Source organism: Bombyx mori, chromosome 20, assembly GCF_030269925.1.
Source record: "Bombyx mori chromosome 20, ASM3026992v2".
Taxonomy (NCBI): domain Eukaryota; kingdom Metazoa; phylum Arthropoda; class Insecta; order Lepidoptera; family Bombycidae; genus Bombyx; species Bombyx mori.
The window spans coordinates 2,486,714-2,513,553 of NC_085126.1; the positions used below are offsets into that span (position 1 = coordinate 2,486,714).

General features: G+C 38.8%; 1 protein-coding gene across 48 annotated transcripts in view; it reads right to left on the bottom strand.

Moving 5' to 3' along the window:
* LOC101742624 (dystonin) overlaps positions 1 to 26,840 on the bottom strand; it is a 357,476-nt gene that overhangs the window by 117,239 nt on the left and 213,397 nt on the right. For 43 of the 48 annotated variants that reach the window (XM_062674251.1, XM_038017952.2, XM_038017948.2 and 40 more), the window contains 16 exons: positions 26,473 to 26,577; positions 25,517 to 25,635; positions 24,724 to 24,868; positions 22,960 to 23,076; positions 21,547 to 21,671; positions 20,391 to 20,619; positions 19,877 to 20,056; positions 18,975 to 19,067; positions 18,116 to 18,290; positions 9,964 to 10,179; positions 9,226 to 9,322; positions 7,930 to 8,050; positions 7,358 to 7,590; positions 5,245 to 5,395; positions 4,644 to 4,727; positions 2,988 to 3,266 (listed from right to left, as the gene is read on the bottom strand). In XM_062674251.1, the coding sequence (XP_062530235.1) occupies positions 2,988 to 3,266; positions 4,644 to 4,727; positions 5,245 to 5,395; positions 7,358 to 7,590; positions 7,930 to 8,050; positions 9,226 to 9,322; positions 9,964 to 10,179; positions 18,116 to 18,290; positions 18,975 to 19,067; positions 19,877 to 20,056; positions 20,391 to 20,619; positions 21,547 to 21,671; positions 22,960 to 23,076; positions 24,724 to 24,868; positions 25,517 to 25,635; positions 26,473 to 26,577 (2,469 nt within the window). The remainder of the gene's footprint in view (positions 1 to 2,987; positions 3,267 to 4,643; positions 4,728 to 5,244; positions 5,396 to 7,357; positions 7,591 to 7,929; positions 8,051 to 9,225; positions 9,323 to 9,963; positions 10,180 to 18,115; positions 18,291 to 18,974; positions 19,068 to 19,876; positions 20,057 to 20,390; positions 20,620 to 21,546; positions 21,672 to 22,959; positions 23,077 to 24,723; positions 24,869 to 25,516; positions 25,636 to 26,472; positions 26,578 to 26,840) is intronic. The other 5 variants (XM_062674290.1, XM_062674292.1, XM_062674291.1 and 2 more) reach the window with 1 other exon arrangement.

Here is a 26,840-nt window from a genome sequence, read left to right on the forward strand (position 1 = left end):
TAATTAAAAACATCCTTGACAGTGACTGCGCCAAAAACAAAAAAAAACCCGGCGTGCATTAATGTTCTGTGACCACCAAACCGAATCACCGGTCGACGACATCGGAGTACGGATTTTTTTGTTTAACTTTTTATTCGCGAATGCAATGGAATTCTCTATTCCGCAGTGTGATATTTTAATGTTTTGATATAGCACCTTTAGAATTGAAGTAGCTTAATTTAAAATTTTAAGAAAATAACTTTTATATTTCTATCGATTTATGAACATGTATTCTATAAGTTTATTAGAATTAAACGGTCTCTTTTAATGCAGAGGAAGACAAATGTACTCTTTCCGTATCTTCGAAATCAAGCGCTTACCTTAAAGTATTTTAAATAATTCTTCCATAACATTTATGGCGTTTTCCAAAAAATAAGGATTTCGGATCTGTTTGATTTCGATTTTAATGGTGCGATATTTGAAAATCTAAATTTTAGTGAGTGTTATATAATAATAAATTGTAATTCAAAGAACCAAAAACCGATCAAGTAAAAGAAACTACAAAAGAAGAAACAGAAAAATAGGAAAGCCTATGGCACGTTACAATGGTTAATCGTTAAACTACTCGAGATATAACTTTGGGAGGAATGACGTCAGATAGGCGGTCGGTCTTAAAACTCATGCCAAAACCCTACGTCGCGCATTACATGACGTAATATGGCATACGACCCCATATAATGCGAGATAAGGACAAGAATCAAGAATGATTGATTCAGCGCATTTAACTCTGGTTAATACATTCCAAATACACTTATTGGTTATTTTCTGCACAATATTATTAAAAGTAATTAATCAGTTATATACCGAATTATAGGAGAACTGTTCAATTAAATATTATAAGCTAATACTGTGCTCACAATATGATCTCACGTCCTAATAGTTAAATTTCAATTGACTATTGAGCTAGTTCGACATTTCTATTTCCGATATACCTAAAACTTTTTTTATTTTACTCTACTATCTACAATACTATGATCTGTCACTAGACATTTAACGGTTGTTTTGAGACAAAAAATATTCATGGGCATAGTGTATACACAATGTCCAGTGACATGTTAGCCACTGAATTTCTCGCCGGATCTTCTCAGTGGGTCGCGATTCCGATCCGGTGGTAGATTTAGCGAAGCGCTGCTCTCGCTAGGGCTAGGATTCGCAAATTCTCTCAGGTTGAGCCCGTGGGCTCATCTACCCGTCCATACGTAGCTGGAATAGCCCCTAAGGCTTAAAGCGAATAGGTAGGGAAAAAAGTGAAATGTGCATCTCGATCAATGTATTTATAGACGGGGCATTTTACTTTTAAGTCCTCTAATAGTCATTTGGTTTTGGTTCATTAGAAGTTTAGCAAAGTTATTTGTTTGGGATTCCAAATTTTTTTTTATCTGTGCTTTTTTCGATTACAAGTCCGTTCATTCTCTTTAAGTAAATGTAATACTTAAAGAGGTTTTCGTTGAACCAAGTATACTTTGTATCATCAGTTCTCGACTGCCAACGGGTTCTGCCCACGCAACAGCGTTTATGGCAAACGAGTAGGTAGACAATAAATGGTCCTTCACTTATTTCGCTTAATTATATCGCGATTTAAGAGGTTCGACTAGACGTAATCTGTGCTAGTTTGGTGAACGCGTGGGTTCTGGTTTGTTGTTTAATTTGATGATACGAAAAACATTTTATTTTATCACTGGCACATATCTGCACTGTATCTTTTGAAACATTTAAGTAGGCAGCAGTTCCGCTAATGTTCTGTTAGAACAAACTATCAGATTTAAATCTAACTTTTAACCTACCATCGGTTTGTTTACGTATTTAAATAGAAGCAACATTCAAATACTGCATAAAGAAAAGATCAATGTTACCAGTGACAAAAAATACTTCCTAAAATTCCGGTTAAATAATGTTGCCAGATTAAGACAGCTAAAAAAATACTGTTTCACGTGACCTCAAAATTCTTAATTTAAATTACATATCTTTCATTTTTTTTAAACCTATGAATTCTTCTAAGCGGTCGACCTTCATTGAGGTCTGTATGACATAACGATGACATCAGGCGGTGAGGCGCTTAGTTGACATTGCGTTCTAAATTTACATTTACGCATAAAACCGACATTTACATTTGCTGAGACTTGAACTAGCTCGAATGGGTAAATGATCAATTTCTACATTGACATATTAGGTATAGACGCTATAGGTATATACGGACTAGGAGTAGAATAAAAAATTAATTTCAGCCCAATAAACAATTAAGATTATAAAAAATAACTGCGTCTATCCAAGTTGGAGTTTCCACAAAATACTTCGAGTTGTGATAATTAAAAACATATTCGGATTACACACTTTAATTACTGTACTTTCTGCACGATATTAAAATTCTTCTGCTTTATACAACTTGACTAAAGTAATTCATTTCGTTTTATGTTGTAAATAAAAAAAATATTACTATTTATTAAAACGAGAAACTAGTCATTGTGCATTCAAATTCAAACATTTTATTTCTTGATTATCAACTTTCGAACTGATCAATTTATCGGTATAGGGACTGAAATCAAGCTCTGAAATAATATATTATTATAAAAGTAACTATTGAAACATACTATGAATTCTATGAACGCATGTTACACGTATTTGACGCGCAATTTTCTTTAGAATTTTCGGTAAGATATTAACCAACTTAAGTGAAATTAATTTGCATGTTTAGATAGTTAAGCGTGTTTTTTTTTTATTATTAACAAAAAATTAAAGACGTTTTAAAAATGGACAACCTATTTTATCTTTCAATTATACAATAAAATCTTCGTAATCGTGTTTAAAATATAGAATGATCGATTATTTTTTATTCTAATTCCATATGTGTATTTTGTGTATCTCTAGGCACTACTTTTAGTCTGTTATGCAGTAATAAAAAAAATCAAAAACTTATGTACGTACAAAGAAATAAATAATTGAGCACTTACCAATGTAACAATGTCTCCGGGATTGGCAGCAGCGATTCGCCTCAATCTCTCGTAAAGCATGTCCAGCAACCTCTGGTACTTCGCATTCAGCTCATCCAATTCCCGGGCCACAGCGTCGGACCCCACCGGGATCCTGTCGGGGTCGATATCTCGGCCCAATCGCCGGATCCTCTCGGCCTGGTCCAGGTCGGCCTGGCGCCTCAAATGCCTGACATCCAGTGACGGGTGGACCTCCTCACAAAGCCACTCCGTGTAACGCTGGCATCTCGACGAGTTTATCTACGTAGGTTAGGTTCGAAGCGGGTTAGGTTAGTGTAGCAAACGTTTTTCTGACATTATTTAGAAAAAAAAAAAAACTTGTTGAAACTGTACAAATGATTTTAGCATTTGTGCTCGCAATGATAATTGAATATAAATTGTAGAAAAACAGTCCGCTGTAGCTTTAAATATTAGAAATTAAATTGAATCCATTCAGAGAGCACCTCACATAACAGACAATTCGTGGTTTATACAAGTGCGTCAAACATTGATTCATCTTTCATACAGCTCTGTCAAAGTCCGTAAGTTTGGTTACGGACTTAATTTCTGACACACGCCTCTTTCATATTATTTTTTTGCACTGACAACATTTACAGTCCAGCAGAGGGTGACTCAGGATAGAAATCATGCTGGTGGATTGAAGGCCTGTTGCAACAGGTTTTTTATGCGTGCAACACCAAAACATGTAGTGCGTTCAGCCCTCTACGGCCGTGCATATTTCACCACCGATAAGCATTATTTACACACATAACTAAATAAAAAAATAAAAATAAATTCGTGTATTCTTTTTAAACTGACAACACTGAGGTGAAAAAATCTGAATCTTACAAAAACCATGCATGTTTATTACAATACACTCTTAATATTCCTTTAATACGATTTTGCATAGGAACGGAACGGTTTATGCACATATGTGTTTCCTTAGTCACAAATCGGAAGGGCAGTTATAAATTGCCTTTACACATCTACCACACAAACATCTCACATTCAAAATGGTGTTAGAAACAAGCGACAACAGTATTAGACTAGTAATTCTAAGCAGTTTATAAAAAGGCATCCAGTTAATTAAGCGTAAAAAACATCTACTATGTTGATGAGTTATTTTTAATATTTAAAATTTTCTAGATTTTATTTCACTAGAAATTTCAATTAGTTCACTAGTTTTCAAATGTTTTTATGATACTATCAAAATGATAATCAATTTCTCAATCATTTGTCATATACCACAAACCGACATCAATACATGTAGATGTTTTTTTTTTGTTAGTAGCATTTCGTGCAAAAAGCTGGTCACACACATGCAAACAAAGAAAATTCCACGCCTCAGGCATACGAAGACATCTAGACGAACCAAGACGAGACCAAGCAACAAGAAACAAGAGAGAGTGACAGGAAACGCTGGACTTTGAGAACACCATTCATAAATCACTTTTCGTATAACAACAATAGTAGCGAATGAAAAATTTCACATGTAACAACAAGAAATAAAATTTTCGGCAAATATATTTGAAACATGGCAACATTAACGAATACTATGTAATGTTGCCAAGATATTTTTAAAATTTTTACTATAGTACATTTTGTACAATTGATGTTTCGTCGTGCTGTGTTTGTTACCTTCGCTTCACGTATGAATCGTCCGCCGTCCACGTTAACCTTCTCAATCTTTGGCGTCCTCTCCACAACGCTTGTCAGCAGATTCTGAGGGAACCAAAAGACACCCGAATGTCTTAATCTACTTACAAATCAGACAACAGAACATACGACGAGTGATCGAGTAAAATTATTGCGGAGCCCACAATAATTATGATACCATAATAAAAAATAGGGAGTCTGTTTCTAGTTCTAAGGTCTCAATATAGTTGCAACGGCTGCCCCACCCTTCAAACCGAAATGCATTACTGCTTCACAGCAGAAATAGGCGGGATGGTGGTACCTTACCCGTGCGGACTCACAAGAGGTTCTACCATTGGTAGTAAGTAATAGTTAGTAACGAAATAGCTGAAGATCAAATTCATAGGAGCTCATCAACATCATCATCAGCCTGTATCTCTCCACTGCTGGATGTAAGCCTCTCCCATAATCCGCCACAATGAACGATCCGTCTTCCTTATCAAATCTTTCCCAGCATATCGCCGCAAGTCACTAAGCCACTAAGCGTGGTGACTACTGGCACAACCCTCCCAATGGACCCACATCCCCCCCAATGGAGCTTTACCCTGGTGGGCTCGAACTGTTCTTTGGGCCTGACTTCGACGGGCGGCTGCGCTTGGAGCCGCTTGTATGCGTCGTCGATCCACTCGGCTTCCTTCTCGAGTCCCGCGTTGTAGTTGCGCAGCAGCTGGTAGGCGGCCTCGCAACTTCGAAGCCTGGAGTAATAACGGACGTTGAATTTTCTCTTAACTATACCTTATTATTACTAGTACATTATAAATACCTCCTTTGATGTATAGAATTGTTCATCTATACTAATATTATAAAGAGGAAAGATTTGTTTGTTTGTTTGTATTGAATAGGCTCCGAAACTACTGAACCGATTTGAATTCTTTCACTGTTTGGAAGTTACACTATTCCTTACTGACATAGGCTATAATCTTTTTTGGAAAAAAACCAGGGCTCCTTGCAAAAACTCCAATAATGTAACCCAAGGTGTAAAAAAATTATCTAAAATATTCTTTACGTTGTGTGCCCTGCGAAAATTATTGATGATAGAATAAAATAATGTACTACGACTTTACAGAACACATTGTTATTTACAAAAAGTATCGTGAGAGCATGTCTAATTATTATAGTTATGCCGTAATAAGTGTTCTTTTACACATTTAAAAAAATTAAATAAGGTCAAATATTGTTGAAATTTTTCTTAAAGATCCGAGCGGAGCCGGAGCGGGCCGCTTTTTTATTATAATACTAGCCAAACTCGCCACTTCGCTGGGCATTTAAAATTAACATTATTATTTAATGTAATTATTATTAGGGAGTCCAACACTCATATAAATATTAGCCTATCCATTAAGTACATGTATTTTCTATTTGGATACCAAGTTTCACGTCAATCGGATGCATGGTTCAGTAGTTATAATGGAACATCCGCTGTAGATTTATATATTAGTATAGATGCCTAGGCCCTAATGAAATGTGTGATACTTAAAAAGTATAGTAAAAAATATTAACGTGTAAGTTGAAGTCAACAACGTGGCAATTTGATAAACTTATTCATTAAACATTAATGTTAACATTTAATCGCAAAAAAATAAAACCTATTTATTTCGAGTAACAAAACTCAGCTAAACACGCAAATCATGACGTCATTTGGGGTCAAAAAAACGAGTCAGCTTTAGACATACTAATATGCATACAATGATTTGCCAAATATGACATCATTGCATTCCGATACTGTTTTGGATAGTTTTAATTAGTGGAGTCCGCTCATTGAAGAGGTCCCGGTCATGGTTCTCGCCGAACCTATCGCTTGCGACGAATGGCTCGGCGAGTAAATGAACCCTGAGACACAGCCCACTGAGTTCCTCGCCGGATCTTCTCAGTGGGTAGCGTTTCCGATCCGGTGGTAGATTCTGCGAAGCACGGCTCTTGCTAGGGTTCGTGTTAGCAACGTCGTCAGGTTTGAGTCCCGTGAGCTCATCTCCTAGTTAAGGTTACGCTGAAATAGCCTCTCAAGGCTATTAGTGTGCTTAGTGCGAGTTTTTTAACGTTCTCAAGAGCGTCAAAGTTAAGCCAATTCTGTAAACCCCTAACGGCAAACGTTTTTTTTTTTTTTATTGCTTAGATGAGTGTACGAGCTCACAGCCCACCTGGTGTTAGGTGGTAACTGGAGCCCATAGACATCTACAACGTAAATGCGCCACGCACCTTGACATATAAGTTCTAAGGTCTCAGTATAGTTACAACGGCTGCCCCACCCTTCAAACCGAAACGCATTACTGCTTCACGGCTGAAATAGGCAGGGAGGTGGTACCTACCCGTGCGGACTCACAAGAGGTCCTACCACCAGTAATTACGAAATTTATAATTTTGCGGGTTTGATTTTTATTACGCGATGTTATTCCTTCACCGTGGAATTCAATCGTGAACATTTGTTAAGTACGTATTTCATTAGATAAATTGGTACCCGCCTGCGGGATTCGAACATCGTTGCATCGCTAGATACGAATGCACTGGACGTCTTATCCTTTAGGCCATGACGACTTCAAACGTAGGCTAACGATCCCATTTCATACAAATATGAGCTAACTTTTACGCTGTCGAGAACGTTAAAAAACTCGCACTAAGCAGACTGCTTAGGTAGGAAAAAAAATATAAAGAGGCCTCACCTCTCGGCCAGCTGAGTGCAGACGTTGCTCCACCTGGCGTTGAGCTGCGCCACCTCCTTGTCCAGGCGCTCGAGGTCCTGGTGCTTGCCGGCGCGCGGCAGCGAGGAGTGCGGCAGCGCGTCCCGGGAGGCGTGCACGAGCCGCCGGCAGTTCTCCGCGTCGTCGTTCATCTGGTCCACCTGGATCTGTTGCTTGCTCACCGCCACTTGCATGCGGAGCAGGTCTTCGTGGATCTGAGAGAATTCGAGGGCTTATAGCTTCTGGACTAGTGTCAATACAATGCGTTTTTTTTATTGCTTAGATGTGTGGACGAGCTCATAGTCCACCTGGTGTTAAGTGGTTACTGGAGCCCATAGATATTTAAAACGTAAATGCGCTACCCACCTTGACATGTAAGTTCTAAAGTCTCAGTATAGTTACAACGGTTGCTCCGCCCTCCAAACCGAAACGCATTACTGCTTCACGGCAGAAACAGGCAGGGTGGTGGTACCTACCCATGCGGACTCACAAGAGGTACTACCTCCTCCTAGAGGTACTACCAGTAAAAAAGATATACGTATAGATGTACTTACGTCTTTAAGAATTTCAATGTCGTTCGGTAGGTCACTGAACTGCGCCAATTTGATTTCAAACTCGGATATGACCTGGTGGTTCTCCTCCACGCTGTTCACCACGATCTCGACGAATTTCAATCTACGAGGCGAAACATCGATATCTCTTAACCAACACAAATATTAGGGTTACATTAGATAAATGAAGGTAGTCCGAAAATTACAACACGATTGAACAACAGACTTTTTGGCGGGAACGCGAGGAGTGAAGTTGTGATTTGTTTTATTTTGTCTATTTAGTGTTTCTTCGGGTTTAAATGTGTAATAATGGTGGTTTATTAACCGTTTAATATCTGTGAAAGTGCACAAATGTGGGAAAATGAAACAAAGCCGCTGGACGTAGCTTCTCGGGATCCTCCAAAAAGTCCACTGAAAAAATCTTAGTAAATGACCACCATTTTACTGAGATTAGATTTCATCTCATATCATCTCATTTAATTTCATCCCAGTTGATTAAAGTCTCAAATTAATCATTTTCATTTCATTTCACTGCATAATAACATTTTTCATAAAATTAAGAATATACATAAAAATAAGACATGACTTAAAGGTCTCAGTTACCAGTCATAAAATCTCTTATAAAAAAAAAAGATTGAACAACAATAAACAATTTAAAATTTTTTTATTGCCCCTGTACGCAATCGAGCATACGGCACACCTGATGGTGAATGATTACCGATACTCATTAACGTCAGCAATGCCAGGGGCAAAGCCAACCCGCTGCCTACCGTTTAATGCTCTCCACAAGCCTCGTTTGAAGAAGGATTGTCTCAATTACCCTGGTCAGGATATTAGGTTTTTTTTATTGCTTAGATATACACTTACGACGTAAGTGCGCCACTCACCTTGAGATATGAGTTCTAAGGTCTGAGTATAGTTACAAGGGCTGCCCCACCCTTCAAACCGAAACGCATTACTGCTTCACGGCAGAAATAGGCGGGCCGGTAATACCTACCCGCGCGGACTGACAAGAGGTGCTACCACCAGTAGGTGTCGCCGCCATTCCATCTATTTATGCCGCGAAACATTCAAGCGATCCTGTTTGAAGGCCAAAAAAGACGCTATCCAACAAAATAGACTTGACCACACATCCCAAGGTGTCATGTATACACGCTCCGTTAATAAGTTTACGTACAATGAAAGGTTGGGTTGTATTTTTTTGTTCCAAATATTCATGTGGTAAATTCAACTTTAATGTAAATAAATTAACAAACAACTTAAAGGCAATTTCTCAGCAATTTTTATGTATATAAATACCTTTCAACAAACAGTTGACTCTTTGAATGCAGGTCGTTCCACTTGCCCATTACTTTGTCGAGACTCTTCTTCATTGCTGGGGTCTTGAGGGCTATGCCTGAAAGCAATAGAAACAGATTAATAATCTCCTTCTACCTTGTCTCCACCTTCTATCACCAGGTGGGGTCGGCACAGCGAATTTCTCTATTCCATTCTCTTCTATCAGCCGTCTTGTCAACACTCACTCCTCTCTCTCTCTCTCATATTGTCATTCACACCTTAGAAGCAGATTAATAACAATTGAATTAAACAAGGAGGAGTACCAATCTGAATTGCCTAGACTAGACTATTACGCAGCCTATCTGAAAGCGAGGACTGTTTGTCATGGATATCGATATTGTTAGAGGTACATTCAAGTCGATGTCTGCACCGGAGACTCTTTGTAAGCTTAGTTTGAAGAATTGCTACCTAATACATCGATATCCAATAAATTTTCAACTTTGGTTCTATCACCACACCTATATTTTATGATTGAAGGATTACTGGTGGCCCGGAGGCATTATCCAGTTTCACCAGGACGAGCAGGGACTCGCTAGGAGGGGGTGGGATTTGCTAACAGCTGCCCGAGCGCCTCCAAAGGAGTCCTATCAACTCAAGACCAGCTGCTTCGCGAATGAATCTACTACCAAATCGGAATCGCGACCCGCTGAGAAGATCCGGCGAGAAACTCAGCGGGCTGATGCATGGGTCCTTGCATACCTCTGAATGTAGACTGCGCTTCTTCGACATCTCCGGAGAGCGCGTGCAGGTTTCCCTCCCAGTCTTTGTGCTGGAGCACCAGGTGTTCTAAAGAGTCCAGGTCTCTCGGGATGTGGCTCGCGATCCTCTCGTGTAGCTGTCGTTCAAGCACTTCCAGCCGTTCCAGCAGGTGGGTGGATTGTTCGGTGAAGATGCGAGCTGCATTTTTGGATTCCTCTGTGAATAGAATTCGTGTGGTTAGGTTAGGTTAGGTTAGATTAGACACAAACTGTACATAATACTTTAAGTGCGTTCAAATAGGACAATATTTTTTTTAATTATTAATTGGCCGTTTTGATTTTAGTATTTCACAAGAACATACATAGTTATCGTAAATGCCAATGGCATTCTTAATAATATACACTTCTAGTCATCCACCGAGTATAGATGTATGTGCCCCTTGCATTTCACAGTTACTATAAGCTAAAATTATTATTTTCTCTATTAAAGAAGCTTTTACCGCTAATATTATTATTACAATCTTTGTGCAAATAAAATGCAATTTTTTTGTTCCACTTGCTACTGTTTAAGGAATAATCTCTCTCTCTTTCTCATGTGATAAGGATGCCGGAAAACATATAGGAAGTAAGAACAAGCACATCCAGACTCCGAATATAAAATTATATACTCCGAAAATATAATTTTTATAAAGATACTAGTGACTGGTCGCTTAACTACTAAACTATCATCATCTAAGGCATTACAGCCGCGAGTGGTCCGGTCCAATATATTTGTACAGTACGAAAAATTCGCGACTTTCCTTCCTTTACTTATAGCCCCTAAGTTCTTGGAAATTCAATGAAACGAGATGAAATTAAAGACCCCTCACACTCTAAGATTTGAAAACGCGTTTTATTTAAATTCGATAAAAAGCATTTGATTGATTCGATACACGTGCCGATACACATCTTTCACAAAACAATTTTGCTTAACTTTAACTGAAAATGTTTTATATTGTTTACACGTTACAAGTTATTTTAATGGTTTTTAGAAACAGAATTTGGTTAAGCCATCTTACGATTTACAGTCGTAAAAATTAGCGAATTCGGCTTTCGCAAAATTAATGTTTCTGACGTGACAACGTCTTATAATTCTATGGAGCCGGCTGCACGCACGAAAAGTCATGTTTACTCATGAGGCGTTCCATTTAAGGCTTGAAGTGCAAGCGAGAGCGCGCAACGAGCGACAAAGAGGCACAATCGGCCGCGTTCGGCAGCGTTCGACATCTGTCTCTCTCCTACTTGAGTGAGCGATGCATCCGCGTGGACAGCTGCTATACATTATTACATTTACATGTTTTCGTCAAGTATGAAGTTCAGTGAAAAGTGAATGTGGTGTCAATTGTTTATAGCAACGACAATTGCGATAATTGAAAAATGAAACCATTCCATCAGTATTTTCTTATGACGTTGTCACGTTCAACTATCGTTAGTAAACCGTATTTACAGACAACCGATTTTTTTATCACGACTCTATCCGCGGAGACAATCAATATAGTACTTTGCAACGATTCGTTCCTTAATCTTTATACGTCATCACCCGAAAAAACAATTAGTTGTATAATGCGGAAGTGCAATTCTCAACAAAATTGACGAGATCTAAAATTGCTTCACGCTCCATTGATTCCGATCGCGCAACCTTTCGTATTTTAGACTTTAAGCAGCACGCTATGGTTTAGATTACATTTTAAAATAGTTCGAGATAATTTTCACATTGAAATATGATTATTGCGGCCTATTAAATCTGTGCTGTGCTCTGATAACATGAGAATCGTGTTTGTGGTTATAACGATTAGTGAAGTGAACATATCGATTAATGGGAACGACATATTAATCGATTAACATAATATGTTTATTGCGGTGTAAGGATAGTCTTTCGGTGAAAGCGTCGACATTGTCAGATATTACAATTTATCGATACGTATGGAAGCACAAAAACGATAAATGATTTTCGATTATTATTTTTTACCTGGTATTTGCCAATATTCGTAGGTTTTCTCAATAGTTCGCTCAACGTAAACAAGTATAACTTTGATTATCATTTAAAATTATTAAATGTTAAAAGTTTTGTTTGAATAATATGCACCAATTCAGAACAGATCGGTAGAGTAACTGCAAAAATAGGTGGCTCAATGATTTGACGAGCCACGCATAGTGCACTGCGATCCGGTAAGGTCACTTTCTTAATTTGTTTTTTTTTTTTCTCATTTGAATCGATAGGCAGTAGAGTCGCGATTCGCATGCCTTACTTATGATGTAAATATTTGGGCTTAACTGGCATTTTTCCAAAACGGTGAGCACAACTGTGGAAAGATTATTCTACGCCAATAAAAGAAGATACCCTTTATCGCCACATTTAAACCATAGTTATACTAACAACTTATAAAGTGATATTTATATAAATTGTGAACGATGATTCCATTGTTAACGAAATTCGATCTTTATATTTACTATTGTGACTACAATTTGAGTAAAATAAAAATAAATTTCATTTTTACGAATTAAATTTATAATTAATCATGATCATGATTCGCAATATTACTACTGTACTTGTATCTCTGATGGGATCTACACTGTGTCCGCCCACTCTGAAATCTTGAAATTACAATGACTGGGCTACCCGCCCCTTCGATATTTCTTTGAAGGCCGTTACTAAGAACCGATGCCATTATAGAAGTTCATTCGTGGAAGTATTTTTCCCAACAAATTGATTCATCTTTGAGCGAGAGAAATCGGCGGAATTCGACGAGAGTTAGGATTTTCAAAGCTATTCTTTCTATTGCATAGACCAATGAATTATTATTAGCACTTATTGTTACAATGTCAGATCGAAACAGTGGGATGTAGCGAACATTAAATAATTTCGGTAACAAATCAAAATAAGCTAAGGTCAAGAACTAAAATTGCCTCTACGCAATTGACAAAGCCATTTAGATTTCAACCGGTGACATCATTCACGAATTGTTACACGTGCTGGTAGGCCCAGGTCATAAACAATAAAGACTTTCGTAAACATTTTATTGTGAATGATTAAGGATGTGATAATTTTATGACGTCATTATAATATATTTACAATAAATGCTTATTTTAAACGTTCGTTATCAGGTGTCATTCCGTACTACATATTACTTATGGGGTTATTGCCATAATTTATAGTATGAGATATGTCGAGCCTATTACAAAGCGAGGCTATCAACACGATGAGACTGATTAATCAGTCAGATCAGTTTCGGGAATTAATTAGACGTAAAAATCTTGATAATAACTTAAAATAAATGTATAGGATAGTATAACTATATGGCTCGCTTCCGGGATTAAATATGCGATGATTATCAATTAATTTCCATTATTTGTAACCTTTTTTTCCTACCTAAGCTGATAGCTATTTCAGCGTAACCTTAACTAGTAGGTGAGCTCACGGGGCTCAAACCTGACGACGTTGCTAACACGAACCCTAGCAAGAGCCGTGCTTCGCAGAATCTACCACCTGAGAATCCGGCGAGAAACTCAGTGGGCTTGTGTCTGTGGGTTAATTTACGAGCCCTCGAGCCGTTCCTCGCAAGCGACAGGTTCGACAAGAACGATGACCGATATTTGTAGCACGAATCAAGCGATCCCTATTATAAGGCATGCAGTAAAAAGTCACTACTCGCTCGTATGATACGCGGGCTTGACATGCCGTTCATTTTATACTAATGAAATGTAATCAATGACTTTACCTAACACTTTATTGACACCTCATTTCAAGAACGACGCAGACGCCGTTAAAAATCATGGTCTCCTAATGCCTAGGAAATAAGTAACAAAACTGATAACAAAAATAATAATAAAACTGATATCGATAAACAAAAGACTTTAACTTTTGTATAAAATAAACTTAAAACAAACAAAAGAAATCCGTCTGACGGGGGACACATCAAAGGAAAAACAAAAATTGTTTTTATACAATTTCGAGCATTTTCATATTTATTGACCTTTTAAATCTTCTCTGGACTTCTTCGAAAAATTCAAGACCAAAATTAGCTAAATCGGTTCAGGCGTTCTCGAGTTTTAGCGAGACTAACAAACAGCAATTCATTTTTTATAAATATAGATTAAAAATATATTACCGTCTTTACCGCTCGAAAAAATTCTCTTGATCCTCTTCATGGCGCAGCCAAGGCACACACGATTCACAGTTTTATGTTGTACGCCTTAAGAGTCAATACAGCACTGAGTGCACAGCTACCGAACTGCCCATAATCCGATTATAGAAAATCGTGTATTCACACACAATGAAAAACTAATGAATATTATCGTGATACAAAATTTAGGAACTTGACGAGGATCCACGAAAAAAAATATGCTACTATAGACTTAATTAATACAAAAATTAGCTTCAGAATTGATAATAAATTAGACTTCAGTAACTTAAAAGAAAACGCATTCTTTAACAACAGCAATAAAATTTGCCTTTTGTTTTTTTAAACCGAATGCATAAAAAATACACAAAACATACTATGCCTTTAGAAATACGATAAAACAATAATAAGTTACAATGTGTCGATAGCTTATTGGCACATCAATCAATGCCTATAATATCATTATTAATAATTGATTTATGATCAATAAAAATGTGGTTTTGTTCTAAACACTTCCAAGTAATCTTTTCGCGTTCTTGATTCGCAGATACAATTACAATTTTTATGGTATTTAATATAATCTCACATCGTCCGTGGTGACCATGAAAACTATAAAGTATTTGAAACGGTGGAAATAATATAATGCCAATAAGAAAGCCGAGAATTAATTGTAAAAGCAGTTTATAAAGCTGTAAGTGATATTTTGAAATTGGATAGTTTGTGATATTTTGAAGTGATATTTTGATATTTGATAGTTGATATTTAGTAGGTACTATTAATATATCAAATCGAGGGGTGAAAGCAAGCAACTTTACAGGAAAGCCATTTAGAAGGTTTAAAATTTGGAAAACATATCACAATAACAAAAAATCGACAGCTATTTTAATGGAGTAAACTTAATTGAAGTTCAATTAAAAACATCGAACTGTTGATGCTGATACCAAATAAAACGGACCTTTAATTACAAAGATAAATGTTGCGTATTAATCGAAATGTCGCTTAAACCAAAAACCCCTCGAAATTATATTTCAAAATACTATGTTCAGAGAAGACAAGTAATGTTTACGTGTTGATAAGAAAACCGAGTGTTGTTTAGTGCTTCTTGAGGCTTTCATAAGTTTAAGTTTAAAATATATAATGCCTTCTCTTTTATTTTCCGAAATTTACTCGACCTTACATATACATAATGTATGTATTGAATTAAAACATTTAATATAACTAAAGTCAATAGACGATACAAATACTACTAAATATATTTAAAAAAAAGACACATTTAATTTTTTCTTTTTAAATTACTACATTTTTAAGTGATAATTAATTAGGAAAAATAATGAAGTCAGGTGATATTTAATTTACATATTCATTACACAAATTTAAACGCAAGTTTTTAAATCACCGCACGCTATCACAAATTCTACCAAAACACAAAATCTACTATATTGCAAGATTTATTTTATAAAAAAAAACTACCGTGACACAGTGTTCGCGTGACAGTATAGATTGAGACTAATAGGTGGCTCGCACGACAGGTCCCGTAGGACCACGATAAGACATTGTGTCCTTTGCCATCAAAGTGACCGTATAATTTTGATCCTTTAATTTAAATATATTTTGACTTGTGACGTAGGCCGCATTGCCTCTCTAAATATAGATAAATTTCAAACGATTATTCTGGAAACCAATAAGATGGAAGTCTGGCATGTTTTATATCAAATCATCGATACGTAGCTTTACTGGATTATTACTGGTGGTAGGACCTCTTGTGAGTCCGCATGGGTAGGTACCACCACCCCGCCTATTTCTGCCTTGAAGCAGTAATGCGTTTCGGTTTGAAAGGTGGGGCAGCCGTTGTAACTATACTGAGACCTTAGAACTTATATCTCAAGGTGGGTGGCGCATTTATGTTGTAGATATCTATAGGCTCTAGTAACCACTTAACACCAAGTGGGCTGTGAGCTTGTCCACCCATCTAAGCAATAAAAAAAATTGTACAATATCTTTGGCTACATTAAAACTTAAGATGCGTTCTTTGAATACGTTGTAGTTAATGGCACAACTTAATAGTTAATACGGAAATTTGCAACTTTTTATAGTTAAATAAAATCTCACGAAACGGGAGTAAGCATGTTTAAGTATTATTAATATCAAGACTGTTTATGCCGCGTATAATGTGTAATGACATGACAGTCACTTAGATAACTGGACGTTGGCGCCTATCTCCCTAAGTGCAATCAGGTTTAATTTTTAATGCATATAGCAATAAGTGTACTCTAGTAACATGCTTACAGAATCTTAGAATGCAATGTAGAGCGTTTATTTTATAGTTAATTGACCGACTTGTTGATATTTGCAGTAACATTATACCTTAGACTAGATCCTGATTTCATATTATATGTAAACGGTACATATCTATTTATTGTAGATATTTTCTCTAATAATGTATTATTAATAGTACACCGCAACATAGATGCTGTATCTATATCTTTTCCAGAATTTCTGAAAATTAAACGATTGTCTGGCTTTTAGCGATAAGATCGCCTATTTTACAATGTATCTTCTTGTTTACTATTTTTTAAATATTGTGTTTTGGTGTGCAATAGAAAATATTCTCTCTCTTTCTCTCTATCTCTCTATCTCTCTCTCTCTCTTAACGTGGCTTGGAAAAATTACTTGTATAATTTCGTGTTCAAAACAGCGAAATTCAATATCGAAATGTTTATATCTAACATATTGCAGGCGGTAATTTTTTTTTATTGCCCTCGTAGGCGGTCGAGCATACGGCCCACCTGATGGTATGTGGTTACCGTCGCCCATGGACTCCAGCAATGCCAGGGGCAGAGCCAAGCCGCTGCCCAGCAAGATTATTGAGTAATAATTAATAAGTAATACATTATACTTTTCTTTTTAAATATATTTCGAACTTATCTTCTTCGGGCGTCCACTTTATAACGTCTTTTATGATTAACAAAGAACAGTTTAGTCGCGTAATTTTCAATTTATTTTTAAACGATCGCGTCACCGTTCCGACGCCGTTATTAACTCTGATTATAATGAATGTCAAGTATCAAGATTAAATGCTGATTGAACCTTGAACTTTTGTTGTGCAGTTGTGTGCAGCGATCTATATTAGTATAGGGCTTCGTCGTACGAACAACAGATAACGTCTTTTTTTTTATTGTCCTTGTAGGCAGACGAGCATACGGCCCACCTGATGGTGAGTGGTTACCGTCGCCCATGGACTTCAGCAATGCCAGGGGCAGAGCCAAGCCGCTGCCTACCGTCTATCTAACAGCTAGTAACCTTGAGCTTCGCTGAATGTGTAGGTGGCGCCGCGTGTCTGGTTGTAATGTTAATCGCGGGAACCCCCCTACTCTGACCGGGTTCTGACCCTGGACGGAGATCGGACGTCGGGTGTAAGAGTGCAGGGGATTCGTTTAGTGGGTGGGCCTAAAATCCCTTGGGCCCACAGATTTTTTTTTTGAATTATTATTTTCAGTATTAAATGAGCAATTAGCAATACATAATAATGTTAAATTTATGTTTTTTTTTACTTTAAAAATTCGCTCCTGAAGAGCTTTTGATACTGCTTTAAAAACAACTCTTGTTAAGAACGCAGATCTGGACTCGGCTGAGACGTATTGGATGTTTGATTGCTTCAATTGTCCTAAACCATGTTATAAACCCTATCTTTGAACGGGTTCATACCACGAGGTTGGTCACGGCGATTGCTACAGCTTCAAAATATCGGGAACACGTTAAGACTAAAAATCGTGTTAAGAGCCAGTTAAACAATACTGCTTATGATTACATTAATGCCTCACAGACGCAGCCCACTGAGTTTTTCGCCGGATCTTCGCAGTGGATCGCTATTCCGATCTAGTGGTAGATTCTGCGAAGCACTGCCTTGCTAGGGCCAGTGTCAGCAAATTTTTTAAGGTTAAGCCCGTGAGGGGTTTACGAATAGAGAGACTTCGTGTAGGAATCCCGACTCACCCTCAGCTCTGGCTCTGCGCTCGAACTCGTCAAACAGCCTGTTGACGTCATCGATCTCCCGACGCAGCCTCCTCAGCTGCGGGTCGGCGGGGTCTCCCTCGGCGAGCAGCTTCTCCGCGTCCTCGTTAAGGGCGCGGCGGATGGCCTGACGTTGCTCTGCTCCCATCGCCACGAACTGTACAAAAGCAATAGTCTTGTAATTGTTTGAGAATTGTTGATATCGATTCTGTGTCTGTGTTCTTTGTTTGTGAGTGGTTACCGTCGCCCATGGACGTCAACAAAGCAGGGGCAGAGCTAAGCCGCTGCCCACCGTTAAAATGTGTATAATGGCTTTTAATATCAGCTGATTTTCAGACGAGCTCACGGATGAACTGATGTGAAATCAACACGGGAGTCCATGGTCACAACAACGATGACTACAAAGACGGACGTTGTCACTTTTGTAGTTGTAGATTCAAACCAATGAATGGATAGTTCTTCGAGCGAACCATTGATATTGAATCTGTTATTGCTATGTTTAAAAAAACATCGAATATAAATTATGAAAAGAGATTTAAATTAGATTGAATAGTGGTCGTCATACCACCTCAAACCTCACAACCCATGTGGCGTTAAACGGTTAATAGTGCATATGACCCTTAGTCGAAGTTTACATCAGCTTGTTTTAATTATTTTTTTATTTTTTTCGGCTGGACGCCGAAGCTCCTACGAGGTCCCCGCGCCTAAGAGGGCGCGGGATATGTGGGACTTGACGATCTGCAGGTGTTGGGAGCAGACCGTGGGCCCAAGGAAAAGTTTATATCAGCTAACCCAATCTAGTACTAGGAGTCAGCGTTTCCCAAAGTTTGCTTCAACCTACCTGAGGGAAGTCCCAGCCTTTCACAACTTTGATGGTCGCGAAAATCATGTTCTGTCTCATTCGGAGTTGCTTCCTCTGCCACAGGTGGATGACCTTCAACACGAAACAGAATGTTAGCACGCAGGAACCGCACACCGATATATACAACTCTTCGATCGGTCGTATTTTTCAATTTTAATTCCACACCAAGAAAATTATTTCTAACGGTTAGGATTTTTTACTTAGTTTTTTTTTACTAAGATGGGTGGAACGAGCTCACAGCCCACCTGGTGCTAAGTGGTTACTGGAGCCCATAGACATCTACAACGTAAATGCGCCACCCACGTTGAGATATAAGTTCTAAGGTCTCAATATAGTTATAGAACGGCTGCCTCGCCCTTCAAACCGAAACGCATTACTGCTTCACGGCAGAAATGGGCAGGGCGGTGGTACCTACCCGTGCGGACTCACAAGAGGTCCTACCACCAGTATAAAGTAAAGTACATTTTCATTTGTTTTTTATGTTTTTAAATTGTTGACCCTATCATCTGTCAGTGCAGGTACATAGACGCCATTTTAGATTCGTTTCTTTATTGGCTTACTAGCTGACCGGGCAGACTTCGTAGTGCCTCAATCGATAAATAAAAGACCTAAACTTTTGTATAAAATAAACTAAAAACAAACAAAAGGAATTCGTCCGATGTCAAAGGAAATATAGAATTGTTATTTTTATTTAATTCCGAGCATTTTCATATTTATCTACCTTTTAAACCTTCTCTGGACTTCCACAAATAATTCAATACCAAAATTAGCCAAATCGGTCGAGCCGTTTTCGAGTTTTAGCGATACTAACGAACAGCAATTCATCTTTATATATATAGAAGAAGAAGATAGAAGATAAGGTTCAAATGTATCTCCATTACCCGGTCGAGCTGTGCCCGCAGCGCGTCGGCGGCGGCGAGCGCGTCGCGGCAGGGCGGCGGCAGCGCCAGCACGGCGCCCGGCACCTGCGCCTCGGAGCCCGCGCCGCCCAGCCGCACGCGCCACCGGCTGCGCCCGGAGTTGTCCACCACCGACAGCGACGCGCCCTTCTCGATCGCCACCTGCGCCACAAGCGGAGCGGAAATTGTATTGTATAAGTAGACGCAATTGATTCTTCTTCTTCTTCTCAGTCACATACTTCATTGCTCCCGGTCATCGTTCGACGAGTAAATTAACCCACAGATACATCCCACTGAGTTTATCGCCGGATCTTTTCAGTGGGTCGCATTTCCGATCCGGTGGTAGATTCTGCTAAGCACTACTCTTACTAGGGTTCGTGTTAGCAACGTCAAGTTTGAGCCACGTGAGCTCACTAACTTGTTAGGGTTACGCTGAAATAGCCTCTCAAGGCCATCAGCTTAGGTAGGAAAAAAATATATATGGGAATGTTCTCACATTAGCGTGTTTGTACGCGCATACGGTCTCAGCCCTGATGGGTCTGGTGACGGGCGCCCTCCGCAGCTTGACGGGCCTGACTTCCTGCGCCTCCTCGACGAGACGCGACACGGCGGCTCCGTGCGTGTTCAGCTCTTCCCGAAGGTCCTGCATGCCCTTGAGGAGCCTCTCCCCCTGGTCCAAGGTGAACTCCGATTGGGAGAATGTCGTGTTTAATGCTTCCTCGCGTCTGAAATTAATTCATAAGTTGACCAGTTTATCGTTTTATATAACACTAGCGACCCGCCCTCGCTTCGCTTCGGAAACTGTAATTTATTATTGATTTCTCCACTATTTAATGGATGTTATTATACATATAAACCTTCCTCTTCAATCTCTCTATCTATTAAAAAAAACCGCATCAAAATCCGTTGCGTAGTTTTAAAGATTTAAGCATACATAGGGACAGAGAAAGCGACTTTGTTTTATACTATGTAGTGAAAGTGATGTAAGATGAAAGTGAATATAATCAAGCGGTTATACTATAGATTGCGTATCTCTAAAGCGAAATAGTATCTATGTTTTTGTGTTTTGTTTCTTTGTCTATGAGTTAGAACATCACATATTTGTTTGATTTGAAAATGTTCAGTTATTATTGTCAGTGGAGAAGGTCTCGCGGTACCGCGGTACGCGGTATGTAAAATGATTAATTTTTTGCTTATATAGGTGGACGAGCTCTCAGCCCACGTGGTGTTAAGTGGTTCTGGAGCCCATAGACATCTACAACATGATTACCAATTAAATGTAATATATATATATATATATATATTTTTATTGCTTAGATGGATGGACGAGCTCACAGCCCACCTGGTGTTAAGTGGTTACTGGAGCCCATAGACATCTACAACGTAAATGCGCCACCCACCTCGAGATATAAGTTCTAAGATCTCAGTATAGTTACAACGGCTACCCCACCCTTCGAACCGAAACGCATTACTGCTTCACGGGGGAAATAGGCGGGGCGGTGGTACCTACCCGTGCGGACTCCCAAGAGGTCCTACCACCAGTAAAATATAATATTTGCTTAGTTAAATCATCGGTTAATATAGTCGGGGTAATCAATGTTCGGCAGTCAGCCAGGTTTAGTCTGACATATTAAACATGGAGTATGACTCACTTTGCGATCCATTTCTCCGCCTCTTTGATCTCCTCGAAGAAGGTGTGGTACTGCGTGGTGTGTTTCAAGTGGGTCTCCAAGCAGAGGGTCAGCTGGAGCACCCATGCCCATTGAGACTGCATCACCTGAATTAATTAATAATCGTTTAAAAAAATCTATATTTATTTATATATATTATTCTAAACCCTTGGAGTGCCGTGTAGGTCACCGGTGCCTTACCCGGCGCACTGAAGCACATAATTATACTAATTTCTGTTACAAAAACGTTCGAATATCTAGTAGACTCTGAGAAAGACGTATCTAAGGATACTGAAATCGAATGTTTTTTTTTTTTGATTGCTTAGATGGATGGACTAGCTCACAGCCCACCTGGTGTTAAGTGGTTACTGGAGCCCATAGACATCTACAATGTAAATGCGCCACCCACCTCGAGATATAAGTTCTAAGGTCTCAGTATAGTTACAACGGCTACCCCACCCTTCGAACCGAAACGCATTACTGCATCACGGCGGAAATAAGCGGGGTGGTGGTACCTACCCGTGCGGACTCCCAAGAGGTCCTACCACCAGTGATTACGCAAATTATAATTTTGTATGTGTATGTTTGAATGTATTTTTGAGAGACCTAAAAAAGTAAAACAAAAGTTATACAGGCGCCGTAGTAACAGAACTCTATTCGCTAAACCTATTCGCTGGTAGCCTAACGGGATATTCTAGCTACGACCGGACGGGTAGGTGAGCTCACGGACTCAACCAGAGAGAATTTGATAACCCTAGCCCTAGAAAGAGCAGTGCTTCACAGAATCTACCACCGGATCGGATTCGCGACTTACTGAGAGAATCCGGCGAGAAACTCAGTGGGCTGTGTCTGTGGGCTAGGACGGTGACCGGTGCTTGAGAGCGCTAAAAACACCGAGAATGAATCCGAGGGATCCAACAAAACATGTTTTGGGCGACGGCGACTTTGCATTGGCCCGTCGCGGTCGGATAAGTGTCTTAAATCGAAATGAAGGAAGGACAGCAAAATTAAATTAAATTTAAAATATTTTTGTAATGGCAACGTTTATTGCCGGAAGCCAAGGCCCACTTCTTTTTATTTATTCATTGCTTAGATGGGTGGACGAGCTCACGGCCCATCTGGTGTTAAGCGTCTACCAGCGCCCATAGACATCTACAACGTAAATGTCACCTACCTTGAGATATGAGTTCTAAGGTCTTATTATAGTTACAACGAATGCCCCACCCTTGAAACCGAAACGCATTACTGCTTCACGGCAGAAATAGGCAGGGCGGTGGTAACTACCCGCGCGGACTCACAAAAGGTCCTAGCACCAGTAAAAGTAAGCTTCGGGGTCATAGCGCAGCAGTATTAGTAGTAGTAAATAGGGAAGTATATTTTGGAGTAACAGCCTACCTGCAGGTGGCTCTCGATGGTCTTGGTGGCGGGGTGGTGCTGCGCGATGAGCGCCTCGCCGCGGTCGATCACGTTGCTGAACTGGAGCTCCCGCTTCTCAAGGGACGACATGAGTTGCTGCACCAACAGTTATAAGGTTTAATTTGGCTTGGCAATCAAGCTGTTAGTTAATATCTTGTTAGGTTGGTATGCAGCTCTCGCTTCTCAAGAGACGACGACATCAGTTGCTGCGCCAATAGTTATAAGGTTTAATTTGGCTTGGCAATCAAGCTGTTAGTTAATATCTTCTTAGGTTGGTATGCAGCTCTCGCTTCTCGAGAGACGACATGAGTTGCTGCACCAACAGTTATAAGATTTAATTTGGCTTGGCAATCAAGCTGTTAGTTAATATCTTGTTCCATTGGTAGTATCTTGTCTGTATTTTATTTTATATCTTTCATATTATAGATCACGCTTCGAGTCTGGTTCATTAATTGCATAAGATGCGTTTAATGCATCCTTAATACTAAGATAGTAAACTTCTCTGTTCTCAAGAATAAATGAACCAAGTCTCAAGCCAACTGGTAAAAAATAGATTAAAAAGAATACTACGAACCAACATACAAACAAACATTACTTTCGTAAATTCATTTTGTTTAATCGGCTTTTACTGTTGAAAGTACAAAGTTGTACAGAAAACAATGTACATGAGAGAATTGTAAAAAAATAAATTACAGTTGTTATTCTAAATTAGACTCTGTGTACACAGCAGCTCAGTCTAGTTCTTGATGAATAAATAATGAGACAAATTAAAGAAATTAAAACCAACGAAACCAAAACAATTGAAATTCTACGAACTGATTAGAAAATAAATATGGAACAAACCTCGCTATCATCTCCGAATGAATGCTTGCAATTAAAAAAACAAACAATATAACACAGTATGAGTCGTCTATTATCAAAGGCGGCAATCTGTACATTTGGACAAAAAATTTTTATTGATATGTCAATACAGATTTATTTGAATATAATCGTCTCCTTCAAAGAATACGGTTCAAAACCTGCATTAAATAAAGGTTAATACTTAACCTGTTATTTATCTAAGATGTCGTTCCGAAGAGTTTTGTGACTGCCAATGGAATACAAAGTCAATAATTCGTTTTTCTGATTTACCAATAATTATCCAAAAGTCAGATTGCCGGCTTTGATAATAGTCGACTCATATCGTATAGAGGGGTTTGTTAATCGATGTTTAAGGGAAGGTGTGTTTGAACAACAACAGATGATTATTAGATGATTTCAACTATTTAAATAGATGAGCGGGGCTATTTTGAGCAATATTAAAGTAATCACCATTAACAAAACCAATCTATATGTAAAATAAATTAAATTAGAACATTAATTCAAATCATTATTTTTGTGAAATCTATATATTAATACGTGGAGCAAAAACGTTGTACCCCTTTTCACGAAAATTGCGCGGACGCAGGAAATATCCAACACTTATAGAGTGCAGAATGTTAATTTTTTTTTTAAATGATGCATAAAAAGTAGATTAAATCAATAATAAAAACATTACACACACTAACATGTATTTGACACACACACGCATGCATACTATTTGTTTATTGTCAAACTTTTCTTATTGCTTATAGTCTGTGGTCAAATTTAGAATAGATTACTGTTTGTCTTTATTATTATAATATTTGTCTAAAGTGTAGTCTTCGCGAAATCTATGATTATATCTATCAATTGGTCTGCTCACGAATGCTCACAAGCGCATACCTCGTAATAGTGCTGCACGGCGGGCAGGTTGATGTGCGGGTCGGCCCAGTCGCGAGACAACTCCACTTGTTCCTTCTCGTTGAGCCAGTTCAACTCCGCCGTCGCTGATTGAAGGAAGTCGTGTAACGCGTCCAGATCCGACATCCTGTTGACAAATAACCTTCGAGATTTATAAATGTACTTTTAAAAACAATTGTTTGAATTTCTAAAGTGTTTTGTCGCTCATCACAAATTTTTGTAACTACATAGACTACTTTAGTGTTAGAAATAAAAATGCTGCACGTGAAAGAAGTGAAACTTCTTTTGCGGTGTGTAGGTTTTCTTCATTTTTCATGCTTAAAACAAATTTCTCTTGTTGGAATGCTGAGAATCGACCTAGCTCGCTTTGTCCTTTCCCTCTCTCCACGGTCGAGTGGTTCGCGAGACGCTCTGTCTATTTTCTCACTCTCGCTCGTTCCAAATTGTATCTTTTCTCTCTAGCCGTAACGAATGTGTCGCGAATTAAATTTAACTCTCAACACGCCTAAAGAAGTTTCACTTCGAAAATTACACTATACATTTAGGGCGCGGGAAACTCCAAAACTATGGGCATTAAGAATTAAAACGCTACGACTGATTTCGTTCAAATTTTCAGAAAATCTTCAGATCAGCCCGGTGACTGAAGTTTGATGGGCAAAGTCAGACCCCGAACCCTTTTACCGGTGATTCCCTTATCTTGTACGACAACCACGGGTAGGGGTGGGGTGGTAGTATTCTGGGTCGTGATATCGCACAGCCAATACGGGATACGCACCGCTTAGTACTAGTAGACAGTAGCTCGGCGTATAACTTTTGCAACTGACTCAGATGCTGGTTGTACAAATTCAACTCTTCGCCGTTGAAGTTGGAGCGGTTGTGGACGCACTGTTCAACCTAAAACAAATACAAGAGTTTAAAAAAATTCTGTTTAAAATAACTTAATGAATCTCCTTCGTCAGAGCGGTCGTGGTCGTCATTCTGTATCATTGCTGTGGGCAGACTACTGGTGGCAGGACCTCTTGTGAGTCCGCGCGGGTAGGTACCACCACCCCGCCTATTTCTGCCGTGAAGTAATAATGCGTTTCGGTTTGAAGGGTGGGGCAGCCGTTGTAACTATACTGAGACCTTAGGAGATGGCGCATTTACGTTGTAGATGTCTATGGACTCCAGTGATCACTTAACATCAGGTGGGCTGTGAGCTAGTCCACCAATCTAAGCAATAAAAAAAAACGAATGTTTGCCCGATGCGGGAATCGAACCCACGACCCTCAGCGCAATAGTCAGGGCGGTAGTTAGACTGTACCACCGAGTCATTAGTAGTCAGTTATTAATAACACGTTTTTTTTTTCTGCAAACGGTACCTTAAAGCTGTTGCTGTATTTTAATATTTTTTATAGTACATGTTATTATTAACAAATAGCATGTAATATTCACATCTAACGCTCACATACAAAACCAGTATGTATTGTTATAGCTATAAGGTTAAGTTTGGGAATGTTTGGCCGATGCGAGAATCGAACCCACTACTACCCTCGGCGTAATAGTCAGGGTGGTAGTTAGATTGTGCCACCAAGTCATTAGTAGTCAGTTATTAATACCCCTTTTTTTCTTCTGCAAACGGTACCTTATAGTTGTTTCAGTATTCAAAAATAACAAATAATATTCACATCTAACCATAAAAAACCAGTATGTATTGTTATAGCTATAAGGTTGAGTTTAGCGACGCCGTACCTTGGAATGGAACTGGTCGATCAGTTTGTGTTCCCGCTGGTGTTTGTCCAGCTCGTGCAGCACCGACGGCAGGTCGGAGCCGTATTCTGATTCGTGAAGTTTTTTCTGCAAAAGGAAATTTATTGACATTTTAATTTTTCTCTGACGGTTCAAACTTTTACTGAGATTGTTTGGTTATGCAGTTTTATATAAGCTGGAATACATGGCTGTTAGATAGCAAGAATCGGTACCTATCTGATCGGACCAGCGCATGGGACTACGCCCCCTAGGCCTCTTTCCTTCCACTTTGCCGATGATGAGAAGTCTTTCATACATACTACTAATAAAAGCGTTTTTTTTCCCCTACCTATGCTGATAGCCTTGAGAGG